This window comes from Maylandia zebra, linkage group LG20 (genome assembly GCF_041146795.1).
Source record: "Maylandia zebra isolate NMK-2024a linkage group LG20, Mzebra_GT3a, whole genome shotgun sequence".
NCBI lineage: Eukaryota > Metazoa > Chordata > Actinopteri > Cichliformes > Cichlidae > Maylandia > Maylandia zebra.
Genome location: NC_135186.1, coordinates 38,467,079 through 38,483,016, shown reverse-complemented (window position 1 = coordinate 38,483,016; position 15,938 = coordinate 38,467,079). Strand labels below are relative to the sequence as shown.

Genomic DNA, 15,938 nt, shown 5'->3' with positions numbered 1-15,938 from the left:
CTGTTAAGAAAATGTAAGCATTGTGGAAATGTGTTCACTGACTGCATATTGGGTGAACACGACATGAAATGTGTGAATGGTATGGCCACAACAGACCAATGCTGTGCTAATTGTGTTTAGAGTTTTGCAAATGTGACAACTGTTTGGACAAACGCTTGTTAGCGACTGGAAAAAACTGTAATCTAGCTGTGTTTGCTTTTGCAAGAGAACTAAAATGTTTGGATAATTGGGTGACAGGTTGTTTTATTTGTGTGTAAAGTTTTGCTAAATTAGCCAATAGTTACATAACATGTGCTTAAGCAATCAGAAAAAACTGTAAGAGCAACTTTGGTGGACCATGTCATCAACCACGGCCTGACTATGAGGGAAGCTGGGCAGAGAGTCCACCCACATCTAAGCCGCTTCACAGTGGCATCTGTAATAAGAAAATTCCGACTAGAAAACAGGTCTGTCTTCATCTCACTGCCTTCTACTCTACTCAGATGGTTTTCATAGTACTGTTCTACAGTTACCATATCAAGTGTGCAGGGTACTGCAGGGTGCTAATGCTCCTTTTGCAGCCAAAGTGGTAGTTTCTGTGAAACATACCATGATTACTTATATTGAAGTACAGTGTTGTACAGTGGATGATACAGTATATACAGTGAAGTACTGTAAGAAAAATAAGCAAACCGATGACAATATGTGGTTGTATTTCTCTAGAATGACTCGAAGACCTTCTGGGGGAGGACGCCAACGCCTGTTCACACAACGGCAGGAACTTGCTGTTGTGGACCTAGTGAGGGCAGACAATGCCATCCGTCTCCACCAGCTACGACGGAAAATACTTGCAGACAGGCGAGTGTTCAGCAACATAGACCATGTGAGCATCACCACCATCAGACGCATCTTGGGTAAACACAGCATCACCATGAAGCAGCTCTACAGAGTCCCATTCGAGAGGAACAGTGACAGGGTCAAAGGACTTCGAGCTGAATATGTACGGGTACGTGTAACTGTCCCTTACATTTACAATAGAGTATTGGTGAAGTCCAGTAGCAGCTGAATATGTACCATATCAGTACCACATGGATCCATTCTGAGAGCTACACAGGTACCTGTGTGATGGGGTGAGGGTGCTGTATGTGTAGCACTGTAGTACAGTGATATGTTCCCCTTTTTTTCAGAGAATCTTGGCCATGGATGGAGCTGCACAGCCTCATGAATTCATTTTCATTGATGAAGCTGGATTCGACCTGAGCAAAACAAGACGACGGGGTCGTAATGTAATTGGCCAAAGGGCAATTGTGCACGTCCCAGGGCAGCGCGGGGGAAACATCACATTATGTGCCGCCATATGCCTTCGAGGGCTTCTGCACCATCATGCAATACTGGGTCCATACAATAGCCAACACATACTCACATTTCTAGATGCTCTCCATGATATAGTTGTACAGAACAGACCAGATCAGCCCAGGTTTGTGGTGATATGGGATAATGTCAGTTTCCATCGGGCTGCTCTGGTCCAGGCCTGCTTCTCCAACCACAGTCAACTTGAAGTGGTATGCTTGCCCCCTTACTCACCATTTTTAAACCCTATAGAGGAATTTTTTTCGGCTTGGAGATGGCGTGTATATGACCGCCAACTACATGCCCGCATGCCTCTTCTGCAGGCAATGGAACAGGCCTGCGGCGACATTCAGGTGACAGCAATCCATGGATGGTTTTGACATGGAAGAGGATATTTTCCCCGGTGCCCAGCGGGAGAAGACATTGCTTGCGATGTTGATGAGGTCCTGTGGCCAGACCCCAACAGACGGCGGGATCCATGAGCCCACGTATGCACAATTGTCATGATTTTTTGTTTACAGTATAGTGTTTTTTCTATTACTGTATTATGGGGGTTTTTTTGTTTTGGTTTTTTTTGCTTTATCTGAATTCATGGTACTGCAATGTACAATATTGAGTAGGTCTATTTGCTTTTTTGGTTGTTTGCAAATGTGTCTCCTGTAAATGTGCCTTCTGAATGAACAATGGAAATCAAAGACTGCAGTGCTATATATAAAGTATACTAGTGTGTTCCTCCTGCTCTGTAAGTGTTTGCATATGATGCAAGTATGTGTCATTTTGTCAACAGAGTTACATTTTGACAAAGGAATGTTAGGTTTTGATAGCAGAGTTTAGGTTTTGAGAGTAGAGTTTCAATTTGGTGCAGATGTGAATGGTATATTTCCCAGTGTTGTGTCATGTTTACTTGTGTTTAGGGTTTTGGCACAATGAGCAAAGTTTTGCAAAATGTGTTCAGGCAACGGGCAAAAACTGTAAGAAGGAGATTTTAATGCATGTTGAACACCATCTTGACCCCTTCCAGTTTGCCTATAGAGCAGGGAGAGGTGTGGAGGATGCTGCTGTCACACTCCTGCATCTCTTGTATAAGCATCTTGAGGCTCCCCACACCCACGCAAGATTATTATTTGCTGACTTTTCATCTGCATTTAATACAATTCAACCCCTCTTACTCGCTGACAGGCTCTACAATCATTTCAAGCTTGACACTAGTCTGGTCGGCTGGGTGACAGACTTTCTGACTAATAGGTCACAATGTGTGAGGGTGAATCATGTGTTTTCTGATGTGCTCTCCTCCTCTACTGCATCACCCCAGGGTTGCTTCCTCTCTCCCCTTCTGTTCATTCTGTACACAAATGAGTGTCGCAGCAATTTCACAAACAGACACATCCTGAAGTTTGCTGACGACACAGTGATCGTCAGTCTTCTAGTGGGGGACGAGTCAGGCCATGGGCAGGTTGTAGATGATTTTGTGAATTGGTGTGATGAGTCCTTCCTTTCACTTAACGTGTCAAAAACTAAAGACATGATTATAGATTTTAGGAAGTCCTCTTATAGCTCATCACCCAATATCATTAAAACTGCCGATGTTGGGATCGTTGAGAGTTATAAATATCTAGGTGTGGTACTGCTACTACTGCACAGTCACCCAGTGTATATACTATATGTATGTATATATATATATATAATGTTCTTCCTCTACACCCCCCCCAATTTTTGCACATGTCGAGGAGCGTGTCAGGCTACATTTCACTGTGTGTTATACTTGTATAACTATGCATGTGACAAATAAAGAACCTTGAACCTTGAACCTCGACCATAAACTGTGTTTTGAATCTCATGCTGATGCCACTACTAAAAAAGTTCAACAAAGGCTGTTCTTTTTAAGGAAAATGAGATCTTTTAATGTCTCATCTGAGATGTTGTCCTTGTTTTATAGAAGTTTTATCGAATCTGTGATGTCTTTTTGTATCGCTGCCTGGTTTGGTAACCTGACGGTGAAGAATAAGAATCGGTTGGGACTTCTGGTAAAAACCGCTAGCAAAATTTCAGGGCGCTGGCAAGATGGACTTTTGGCCATTTACAATAGAAATGTGCTTAGAAAGGCTCAGTCTATTATTAACTGTGTGAACCATCCACTTCACAGTGAGTTTGAGTTGTTGCCTTCCGGCCGCCGTTTTAGAGTACCTCCGAGGAGGACTAAAAGACTCCAGGTCTCTTTTATCCCTACTGCATCTTGTCTCCTTAATTGCAAATAACTGTCCTTGAACTTTCTATCATTATTATTGTTATTATTATTTTATAGTATTGTTCTGTTTATTTTTATCCTCCTGCTGCTAAACTAATTTCCCCTTGTGGGACAATAAAGAAATCGAATTGAATTGAATTGAATAGACTGCAGAGTCCTGGCCTGACGAGGTGGCTCTTCTGTGTTGTAGCCAGAGGTTGTTTGGTTTCCCCGATGTATAAATCCTGGCAATCCTCCTGCACTTAACAGCGTACACTATGTTTCTCTGTTTGTGTTGGGGCACCCGATCCTCGGGGTGGACCAATTTTTGGCACAGCGTGTTTTGGGGTCTAAAAGCCACAGAGACCCGGTGTTTAGAAAAAACGTGTCTCACTTGATACTCCCGACACGTACGGGATCACTACAGGTTTTCACTTAGGCAGTGGTTGTCCTTCTTTCCTGGAGCTTTCTTGTTCTTCCCCTGGAAATGCTACGTCCAGATAAACAGCATCAAGCCTTTGAGACAGCCTCACAGTCTCGTTTAAAGTAATGTTTGACAAGTTTGGTCTTGTAACGTTGTGTTGTGTTGCGTGGTTGAGAGGAGGCGGCAAAACACCTAGCAGGCTAGTCAGAAGAGCACACACTCTCGCTGGTATCGGCAATCCACGGTGGTTCTTTAATACGCCTTCTTCAACAACCATATAAAAGCCCAGCTGAATGGCTGCGGCTCAACAACATAACGCCCAGCGTTCATACAACCCAAGCGTTGCAAACAAAACTGGAGAAGAAAACATAAATCCGTCCCTCGTTAAGCGTGCAGGCACGTGTCCTCATAATCCCAGAGAGAGAGAGAGAGAGAGCAGTGGCACAAACTGATGACACCATCAACCCTCGACTTGGGTGTCTTAAAGGGACACCACACCATTGTGACTGTTACAGTCTGACTGGTGAATTCCAGCTTAGTTTACTCTGCAGCACACTTTTTGGATGTGCAGCCTACGCAGACACGTTGCTATGCAGCTGTCAAAGCCTGATGGGGATCACAGCGATGCGTAGGTAGCACCCTGATTGGTTGAAAGTTGAGCTCACAACAAGAGCAAGAAATGTGAAAAAACTACTGGAAGCTCAGACAGTCTGCATGCTCAGCTTAAAGCAGTGCCAACAGCTCAAACATGAACATGTTTGTGACGCTGCCCCCCAGTGACAGAGAACAGCTACAACATGTAGCAGCGGTCTGGAAGGCTCTTCATCGGACCGACCAAGTCGTGTGGTCTGCAGTGGCGTCGAGCCGATCCAAGTGGGTACTTTAAAAAAGAAAAAGGGTTTTGGTGTTCCTCCTTCCCGTCTTCCTCAGGGAGGCAACACTGATTAACATGCAGACTATCCCACACTGGAGTCACCTCTGATCACACGTGAGTGCCAAATTAGAGCTCAGTCCATTCACACATGTTCCTTCACTCTGACAACCATCACTACCACACCATGGCTGGATCACCGCTTTAGGAATACACAGAGATCATTTTGAGGAGGTAAGAGTTACCTTATCATCACTCATTTTCTCCTTTCTTCTCCTCTCACTGCCTCCTCTCCTGCCGTCTTCTTCTCCACCCCCTCGTGCGGAAAACTGTGATTAGCATCACAGACCGAAGCAACAGGCAGAGCTTTGTGTGGGTGTGTTTTGTGTCGTGTTGGCAGATTGGTGTGTTTATTTGCAGATGTCTTTTTCTGTTTGTTCTCGAGGGAGTTCACACTGGTTCTCCTCAAAACAACAATACAGCAGCAGCAGGAGGAAAGCTTTCATTGTTAGAGAGCGAAGCCAGTAACCACCATCCCGTAGCTGCTATCGCTAATCACAAACAGCTCCGAAAATAGAATAGAATAGCCTTTATTGTCATTGTACAGAGTACAACGAAATTGGAGTGCCACTCCCTTGGTGCAAGTTTCAATAATAAATATAAATGTAAAATATAAAAAGTACAAAAAAAACAATCGTAAGTACTCAAACAATAGTATGTACAATATATACAGGATAGCAGCATTAATATAATGACAGTATGAATAGCAGCATAATATAATGACAGTATGAATAGCAGCATAATATAATGACAGTGACGGTATGGAATAGGTTCAATTGTTTTTGTGCTTATTTACTACGGTGGTAGCTCTGGGAAAGAAGCTATCCCTGAATCTGTTTGTCCTGGTTTTATGTGACCTGTACCGTCGGCCTGACGGTAATAGTTCAAACAGTTGGTTGCTGGGGTGAGAGTGGTCCTTGATGATATTGCCAGCTCTGCTGAGGTACCGAGAGTTTGCAGTGACCTCCAGGCTGGGCAGAGAGCAGCCAGTGATCTTCTGGGCTGTGTTGATGACCCTCTGCAGTACTTTCCTGTCTGCAGCTGAGCACCCTGCATACCATGTTGTTATGCCGTACGTTAGGATGCTCTCTATGGTGGCTCTATAAAATGTCACCAGCAGCCTCTCCTCCAGGTTGTTCCTCCTGAGCACTCTCAGAAAGTGGAGACGCTGCTGGGCCTTTTTAACCACCGCTGTAGTATTTGCAGTCCAGGAGAGGTCATCAGATATCTGCACGCCCAGAAACCTCATGGAGTGTACCCTCTCCACACAGCTCCCGTGAATGTAAAGTGGGGCCGGGTCTGCTCTGCCCTTCCTGAAGTCCAAGATAAGTTCTTTAGTTTTCGTGGTGTTCAGTTGGAGGTTGGAAAACTAGACTGAACACAGCAAAACCCAATCTAAATAATAGCACAAGAACTTAGCATTATTGCAATACATAAGAAAAGTCCAGACCAGCCCCTTCTCACCGTTTGTGAGCCAGTCAGCTGTTTTTATATCAGAACGGTAAAGGGACACTGAGCTCAGTGACGTGAGGAGGACGAGCTGTAGCTTTTTTCTGTCCTCTCGGGTGAACATGTTGTTTACTGTCAGAGTAAAATTACACAGTGAAGACGAGCTGGACTGCCCCTCCTCTTCCTCCTCCACAGGCTGCAGTGCAGCTGGAAATGGGAGAAACAAAGAGGAAGCTGGGTAATCATGGTTGTAAATGAAGGAGCCGGGGTTACGTATTCAGTGCCCTCCAACACACACAATCTAATCATCATCAACACAAAGTCATGTGAGAGAAGCTGAATTCAGTGTAAGAATGGAAGCAGATTTGTACAGGTTGCACTTCTTTTATCTGAAATTAGACACAATGAAACAAACACTGAGCTAAAAAGATCCTTTCAGCTTCAGTGAAACGATAAATGAAATCAGATGGTGTTCTTTAGTGTTTCTGCTGTTTCGCCGACTCTGGGAATGCTCCCTACATGCCATTACTCCTCCAGTGCCAAAGACAGCAAACATCAGTGACATGAATGATGATCAACCACTTGCTCTGAATGTGAAAATAATAAAGTTCTTTGAGCTGGTCTTTTCCCAAATAAGGCAAATGCCCTGCATCTGTGGACTCACATCAGTCGGCCTGCAGAGGTCACTGCCCCGACCGTTTGTGCAGGTGCTTCGTGTCTGTTCAGGTCTCTGTTACTCTCTTTTACTTTGTATTTAGCTGCTTTTGTTCTCACAGGTGCTTCAGTGCTCCCTCTTGTGTGTCCTGCAGGTTTTAGATCTCACCCTGAGTCAGCACACCTGAATCGGATGATGAGTTTGTTACCAGGCTTCTGGAGAACTTCAGGACATTGAGGTCATTTAGTCACACGTGTAAAACCTGCAGCATGATGACCTCTCTGACACCATATAACATCTACCAGAGTGAAACACACAGAAATGAACAGATTTAACACTTAAAGCTAACATGTTGTTAATATAACTGCTCTGCTTGGTTTGAAATAAATTGTATGTAACTGGTGTGTGTGAAAATGAATGATGACACCTCCGTTTGAAGAGATTTGGAAGGACATTCACATCATCAGTGAACTACAAGCTGCTTTAACACTACCTATAATTCAACATTTACATCTTGTTGAATGTTTATGTTTTTATTCATATGTATATATTATTCCTGTTTAATTTGTTCTCATGCTGGCCGGATTTGCATTTAACACAATGCGCCTGGTATGGGGAACACTGCTGACCGTTATCATTTTAATGATTGTTTGTCTAAATGTAAAAAATGAACTGCATTTACCAGAACATCAGAGTTTAGTGAAACACTTCATGAGATTGTTCTGAAACTAAAATGAGTCCACACTGCCAGAGAGAACGGCCCATCACTGTTTGGTTACAAAGAAAAGACAGTTTGGGCTAAGGTCCGTAATTACAGCATCAAAAAGTTGTATATAAATGTGCATTTCCTGTTTTACTTTGAAGGTCTGCGTCCGTCTTATGTCTGTGTGTTCAGTTTTGCTCTCCCTAGCTGTGAAGGACCCGGCCTTCACGGTCTACATGGGCCGGGTCCTTCAAAGACCGAGAAGGCCGAAAGTGCGAGGCTGTGAAATGGGACGGTCTAGCCACACGGCAATGAGTTAAACTGCAGGAATGTCTTAAAGACATAAAGACCTGGATGGCCGCTAACTTTCTGCTTCTTAATTCAGATCAAACTGAGGTTATTGTACTCGACCCTGAAAATCTGAAATATGGTACCTAAGCAGATTCTTCCTCTGGATGGCATTACCTTGGCCTCCAGTAATGCTGTGAGGAACCTTGGAGTCATTTTTGACCAGGACATGTCCTTCAACGCACATATTAAACAAATATGTAAGACTGCTTTCTTTCATTTGCGCAACATCTCTAAAATTAGAAATATCCTGTCTCAGAGTGACGCTGAAAAACTAGTTCATGCATTTATTACTTCCAGGCTGGACGACTGTAATTCATTATTATCAGGAAGTCCTAAAAACTCCCTGAAAAGCCTTCAGCTGATCCAAAATGCTGCAGCAAGAGTCCTGACAGGGACTAGAAAGAGAGAGCATATTTCTCCTGTTTTGGCTTCCCTTCATTGGCTTCCTGTTAAATCCAGAATTCAAAATCCTGCTCCTCACATACAAGGTCTTAAATAATCAGGCCCCATCTTATCTTAATGACCTTGTAGTACCATATCACCCTATTAGAGCGCTCCGCTCTCGCTCTGCAGGCCTACTTGTTGTTCCTAGAGTATTTAAAAGTAGAATGGGAGGCAGAGCCTTCAGTTTTCAGGCCCCTCTTCTGTGGAACCAGCTTCCAGTTTGGATTCAGGAGACAGACACTATCTCTACTTTCAAGATTAGGCTTAAAACTTTCCTTTTTGCTACAGCATATAGTTAGGGCTGGACCAGGTGACCCTGAATCCTCCCTTAGTTATGCTGCAATAGACGTAGGCTGCCGGGGATTCCCATGATGCATTGAGTTTTTCCTTTCCAGTCACCTTTCTCACTCACTATGTGTTAACAGACCTCTCTGCATTGAATCATATCTGTTATTAACCTCTGTCTCTCTTCCACAGCATGTCTTTATCCTGTCTTCCTTCTCTCACCCCAACCAATCACAGCAGATGGCCCCGCCCCTCCCTGAGTCTGGTTCTGCTGGAGGTTTCTTCCTGTTAAAAGGGAGTTTTTCCTTCCCACTGTCGCCAAAGTGCTTGCTCATAGGGCGTCATATGATTGTTGGGTTTTCTCTGTATCTACTGCACAATATAAAGCACCTTGAGGCGACTTTTGCTGTGATTTGGCGCTATATAAATAAAATTGAATTGAATTGAATTGAACTGTCAGACAGGGGGAAGGAGAGGTGACGGGCAGGCAAAGCGAAGCACACAGATGTTTACAGCTGTCTTAAACAATCAGCGACGAGTCCCGGGTCAGTTTCTACCTCGTTATGTCTCTATCTCACATCTTCCTCTGTATGAGTGATTATTGTTCTGCCTCACTGTCTCCGGCCTCGCTTCAACTTTCCTTTTGTGGCAGGCTGACTCAGAGAGCTGCTGAAAAGTGACTGAAACAAATATTATTTATTTGATCTGGGCTGAAGCTTCATTCAGAACATGCTTCATGCTGCTGTAGACTCCTGGGTCCCCTCTCGTCCGCATCCTCCACTCATAACGTGTTCATTTACCACGATGCATGTCATTACGTCGTCTTGATGCATTCTCAATCATCCAGGTAAGTAAATCTCAAAAAGTTGATTCTGTTCATCTGGACGTAGCGTTTTTTTGGAGAAACGTTTCGTCACTCATCCAAGTGACTTCTTCAGTCTCAGTAAATTTGCATAATGACTGAAACCAGCCCACTGAAGGAACAATGGGCTGGGAGGTCAGTTCCTTAATCGTAATTATGCAAATTCTCATGACCATTGATCAACAACCACTGACCAAAGCCCACTGATCAATGGCCATGAGTCCCATTCACAGAGAGTTGGGGAATGGCTGCAGCATTGTAAGATGGCGACAGATGTACCCTTAGGCCCCTCCTCGTGAAAAGGGAAAGACCATCTCTGAATCGAGGAGCCTGTTCAGGTCAGTCCTTTATTATCCAGGTTTGTTGCTGAAGCTGCATTATGCAGTTCTTTAGAGGAAACACAATCAGCCCGCTAAATAAAAGTCTCCAACACTCACGTGTGAAATGTGATACGTTAGGCCTTTCAGGGTTAAGGTACAAACACGTCACCGGAGACTCAGACTGAACTGAATAAAACTGATTTATAAGTTCCTGTGTGGCGTTCTCACCGGAGGAAAATGTCACCAGTGATCGATGCCTCAAACCTGGGAGGACTCGACGGATCTCTGCACACAAACGCTCACACAACAGATTTCTGAAACACGAGGAGTTTTTACGTGTCCTCGGACTTCAGCCTAATTTTAGGAGGAGTCCCGTTGCTGTGTGGTTATCACTTCCTGAGTGTGACTTTATGGACACAGATATTTTTACACTCTTTCAGCGACTGGCTGAACTCATCTCAGGAAATTGGATAGCTCTCCGACTCACAGTGTAAATGACAGCAGCTGCCAGTAGCGCCAACCTGTTTCTTCTTTCTGAGCAGCACAGACCCATCTGGCTTTAGCAGCAGGAAATCATTTTCTAATATCTTTCTTCTGCTTTCATTTCTGTGACACTTTGACTCGTGGGGACAGGCAAACACACATCTCCCTTCCACTTCAAAATAATCCCATCTAAGACGCAGTAAAAATCAAAAGCTCTCCTGTTGTCCTCTCGTCCATCTTCCTCTCTCAAAAACACTCCTCCTGTTTGAGCTCTTCCTCATCATCCTCCTGCTTTGATTGCAGCTATAACAAATCAGCTGTGTGGTTTTTCTCTCAGCAGAAGCCAGAGTTCAGTCAGTTTTCTATGTGGAAAATCATATCTCTTATGTCTTTAATAGTTTTCCAGCACGAACACACGAAGGTACAAGTGGCTTCAACAGACTGAGTCCTTGTTGTTCTCGTTGATGTTTGACAGAAACAAACTCCCTCGTCTGAAGTTGGAATCCTGGAATATCTTCTTCCAAAGCCATTTCTGTCATGGTCCTGCGGCCATGACTCAGTGACTTTGTGTTTGTGTTCCTTATTGTTATTATTCTCTTTATTATTCTTGGGCTGTTTTGGGATGGTTTGTGTTTTGGGATTTTAGATACTGGGTTTTGGGTTTGTGCTCCCCCTGTTGGTCCCTGGTGTTAGTGTTCCCCTGTCTCGTCAGGTTAATCAGGTCCAGCTGTGTCTCCCACCTGTGTGTGATTTCCCAGTGTCTCTCTGTGTACTTATAGTGTGTGTTTGCCTCTGTTCCTCGTCGCGTCGTCTGTGTTCATACCCGGTGAATTTCCCTGCGTGCTCTCCCTGCTGTTCTCCCTTCATGTTCAGGTTTGCCACTCCTTTGTGTAGTTTCTCCCAGTTTAGTTCGTCCTTAGTTCTGTTTGCCATCTCCACTTTATGTTCAGTATTGTCAATAAATCACCCTTCACGTCTGAAATAGTGCTGCGTTTGAGTCCTCCTTCCACTCTTCACACGGCCGCTGCCCCGAGCCATGACAGTACGACACAACCACAAGATGGACCCAGCAGTGCTTAATCCGTCCAGGGAGCTACGGGAGACGCTCATCGATGCCACACAGGAGCTGATCGACCTGTGGCTGGAAAGCCCGGGTGGCACGTCCCAGCGCGCTATAGAGAGGCGGCTACAGCGTCTGGTGACCGGTCTCCCATGGCTTCTGGACTCGCTCTGTTCGTGGGAGCGGGAGTTTCTCCTTTTGGACCTTGGACTTCACCCCCCGTCTGCATTTACTTTCGAGCAGCCCGAGGCGGTGAGTGAGCGGGATGCATTGGCTTCCCCAGATTCCGGGACTTTGTTTTCTGGGGCTATTCAGAGCGGGATGGGAGACTGTACGGGTCGCTTACCTACCTTCGTGGTAACAGATCCTTCGCAAGTGGGCGTGTACAAACCCTCTGTAAAACCGAGAGACTGTTTCTCTGCCGCCCCTTCTGAGCCAGGACTTTATCGCCATTCTCCGGCTCAGTTCTGTGTCCAGCCACAAGCCTCCCAGTCTGTAGCTCAACCGCTAGCCTCCCCAAGGACACAATTACCTGTTCTGCCGCCGCTCCAGTTAGCCACTCAGCCACCACCACCGCTTGCATCACCGCAACCCGTAGTTCAGTTAATGGCTGAGTCACAATATTCACACTGTTTTTCCACCGCTGTTTCTAAGCAGGGAGATGAACTGTTTTACAACGGACCTGTTCCTCAAAAGCTGGCAACATTAGAGACTGTTGCTCACTCCGGGGCTTCCCCAGAGGCTGGGTTACTGCCCTCAGCTTACTCTGGACCCCTGGAGGCCAAGATGCCAGCTGTGAACTGCACCGGGCTGTCACTGCCTGAGCAGGGTCAGTGCTCTGCGCAGCTGCAGCCCTCTGTATGTGTGCCAGAGGCCCACGTGCCTCCTGGTTTTGTTTCGTGTGTGCCAGAGGCCCACGTGCCTCCTGGTTTTGTTTCGTGTGTGCCAGAGGCCCACGTGCCTCCTAGTTTTGTTTCGTGTGTGCCAGAGGCCCACGTGCCTCCTGGTTTTGTTTTGTGTGTGCCAGAGGCCCACGTGCCTCCTGGTTTTGTTTTGTGTGTGCCAGAGGCCCACGTGCCTCCTGGTTTTCTTTTGTGTGTGCCAGAGGCCCACGTGCCTCCTGGTTTTGTTTTGTGTGTGCCAGAGGCCCACGTGCCTCCTGGTTTTCTTTTGTGTGTGCCAGAGGCCCACGTGCCTCCTGGTTTTGTTTCATGTGTGCCAGAGGCCCACGTGCCTGCTGGTTTTGTTTCACGTGTGCCAGAGGCCCACGTGCCTCCTAGTTTTCTTTTGTGTGTGCCAGAGGCCCACGTGCCTCCTGGTTTTGTTTCATGTGTGCCAGAGGCCCACGTGCCTCCTAGTTTTGTTTCGTGTGTGCCAGAGGCCCACGTGCCTCCTAGTTTTCTTTTGTGTGTGCCGGGGGCCCCGGTGCCCGCTGGTTCTGCGGCTGTTTTTGCTGGGGGGCCCGAGGAGCCCGTCCAGCCTCCTGCTTCGCCTGCTGGGGGGCCCGAGGAGCCCGTCCAGCCTCCTGTTTCGCTAGCTGGGGGGCCCGAGGAGCCCGTCCGGCCTCATGCCACACCGGCTGCCACGTCGGCTGGGGGGCCCGAGGAGCCCGTCCGGCCTCCTGTGGCTGCTTCTCCACCTGTGGCTGCTTCTCCACCTGTGGCTGTCAGGGGCCAGCCCTTGAGGGGGGGGGGGGGGTACTGTCATGGTCCTGCGGCCATGACTCAGTGACTTTGTGTTTGTGTTCCTTATTGTTATTATTCTCTTTATTATTCTTGGGCTGTTTTGGGATGGTTTGTGTTTTGGGATTTTAGATACTGGGTTTTGGGTTTGTGCTCCCCCTGTTGGTCCCTGGTGTTAGTGTTCCCCTGTCTCGTCAGGTTAATCAGGTCCAGCTGTGTCTCCCACCTGTGTGTGATTTCCCAGTGTCTCTCTGTGTACTTATAGTGTGTGTTTGCCTCTGTTCCTCGTCGCGTCGTCTGTGTTCATACCCGGTGAATTTCCCTGCGTGCTCTCCCTGCTGTTCTCCCTTCATGTTCAGGTTTGCCACTCCTTTGTGTAGTTTCTCCCAGTTTAGTTCGTCCTTAGTTCTGTTTGCCATCTCCACTTTATGTTCAGTATTGTCAATAAATCACCCTTCACGTCTGAAATAGTGCTGCGTTTGAGTCCTCCTTCCACTCTTCACACGGCCGCTGCCCCGAGCCGTGACAATTTCTGCTTCTTCAGAATCAGAATCGCGTTTATTGGCCATGTATATGCACAGACACATACAAGGAATTTGGTTCCGGTAGATGGTGACTCTCAAGCACAGCAATGTATATCTCAACAATCTAAGCAACACAATTCACACACACACACACACACACACACACACACACACACACACACACACACACACACACACACACACACACACACACACACACACACACACACACACACGTGTGGATATATACAGCTACACATGCATACACAATCATACACAAGCTGTGTAAACCAACCACAAATATCCGATCTAGATCTTATATACATAAACTACAGGACGACAGAAATGAATGAGGTGGAATGAATACTACAGAATGTACATAAGGTGCAGCTGCAGTCTGGCAGTGGGAGCAGTGTGACAGGTCAACTGTTTAGGAGGGAGATGGCGAGGGGAAAGAAACTGTTCCTGTGTCGGGTGGTCCTGGTCTGCAGGCTTCTGTACCGTCTGCCAGAGGGCAGCAGGTCAAAGAGTCTGTGTCCAGGGTGTGAGGGGTCTGTGATGATTTTCCCTGCCTGGTTCCTGGTTCTTCAGATGCGCAGGTCCTGTATGGAGGGCAGGGGGGTGCTGATGATCTTCTCTGCTGCCCGTACAGTCCGCTGCAGTCTGCGCGTCCTGTTTAGTGGCTGCTCCATACCAGACTGTGATGGAGGAGCACAGGACAGACTCAATGACCGCAGTGTAGAACTGGATCAGCAGCTCCTGTGGAAGACTGTACTTCCCCATTTGTCTCAGGAAGTACATCCTCTGCTGGGTCTTTTTGAGGATGGAGTTGATGTTGGTCTCCCACTTCAGGTCCTGGGAGATGGTTGTACCCAGGAACTTGAAGATCTTCACAGTCGACACAGGGCTGTCTGATATGGTGAGGGGGAGCAGAGTTGAGGGATGTCTCCTGAAGTCCACTGTCATCTCTACAGTCTTAAGAGTGTTCAGCTCCAGATTGTGCTGACTGCACCAGAGTACCAGCCGCTCAACTTCCTGCCGGTATGCAGACTCATCACCATCCTGAATGAGGCCAATGACAGTGGTGTCATCTGCAAACTTTAGGAGTGTAACAGCCGAGTTCTTGGAGGTGCAGTCGTTAGTGTAGAGGGAGAACAGTAGTGGTGAGAGGACACATCCTTGAGGGGCACCAATACTGAGGGACCGGGTTTCCGAGGTGATCTCCCCCAGCCTCACTTGTTGCTTTCTTTCTGTCAGGAAGCTGGTGATCCCTGACAGGTAGCTGGTGACACGCTGAGCTGGGAGAGTGTTACGTCCCTCTGCAGCCTCTAATCTGCTCAGTGTGTTCAGCTGGTGCTAATTGGCCACACCTAGTCAGGTGTGGATAAAAGCATACCTGAGGCAAGCGTCCAGAGAGCTCACTTGTCTTTGCCTTGGTGGCATCAGCCATTTTAGCCAACCTGGTTTTCCGTTTTAAGATAAAGCCTCTTCACACTAACACTCTGTTATTCATCTCCGTTTTTATGTTGCGGCTTTTGAGCTGGGTCGTAACATAAGTGGCGGCTCGTCCGGGATATTTGGACATTTTAGTGGAGACTGAATGTCAGTTTGTTTTGCTTTTAAGTGGGTGAGTGATGGTGTTCACTGTAATTGAGCAAACTCCCTTTAGTAAGTGTGTTTCAGCTGGGTGGCTGTGCTGCCCTTCCATCCAAGCACTTGTTTGTTGTTTTGCTTTGTTGTTTTAGTTTATTGTGTTTGGTGGCTATCCTGGGTGGGGGTACGCTTCAGAGTTTGGTAGGAGACTATGTCTCTGGTCTGCTGCCTGCTCTCGAGTTCGCGTTTAAAGTTGCCTCGAGCCTGGTACACCACTGAAGACTAGGGTAGGTAAAGTTAGGGTTTTGTTGGTTTTAGTGTTTTAGGCTGGGAGTTGCACATAGTAAATCAGTGGCACCAAACTTGGTAGGAGGTTTGAGACCATTCATGATTATGGTCTGTAGCTGAGGCAGGTAGGCTGTTTTAAAGTTGGCATTGTGTGTACACCATGTGTGTGCATATGTCAGTGTTGATGGATGCTAATGAGATCCTTGTGAGGTGAGTGTTTTGTGCTGTGACCTTTAGTGTTGTGGGGAATATGGCTATTTTGTTGGATCACTTGTGAGTGTTGTTGGCCAGGTGATGGCAATAACACTGTGGGGTGCTGAGCCACCCTTGA

At 46.6% G+C, this 15,938-nt stretch overlaps 1 protein-coding gene across 1 annotated transcript; it reads left to right on the top strand.

Moving 5' to 3' along the window:
- Positions 1–327: 327 nt before the first annotated feature.
- LOC143414438 (uncharacterized) lies at positions 328–8,001 on the top strand. Its single transcript, XM_076878788.1, has 5 exons — positions 328–446; positions 703–985; positions 1,167–1,541; positions 2,642–2,805; positions 7,923–8,001. The coding sequence occupies exons 1-5, from the start codon at positions 361–363 to the stop codon at positions 7,999–8,001; spliced, it is 987 nt and encodes a 328-aa protein (XP_076734903.1). The 5' UTR covers positions 328–360.
- Positions 8,002–15,938: the final 7,937 nt, after the last annotated feature.

Excerpts from the sequence above, each read along its gene's own strand:
- LOC143414438 (XM_076878788.1), top strand. The coding sequence starts at position 361 with ATGAGGGAAGCTGGGCAGAGAGTCCACCCACATCTAAGCCGCTTCACA. Across the intron at positions 1,542-2,641 it reads ACCACAGTCAACTTGAAGTG|GGTTGCTTCCTCTCTCCCCT; the intron begins GTATGCTTGCCC and ends GCATCACCCCAG. Across the intron at positions 2,806-7,922 it reads GTAGATGATTTTGTGAATTG|CTGTGAAGGACCCGGCCTTC; the intron begins GTGTGATGAGTC and ends TGCTCTCCCTAG.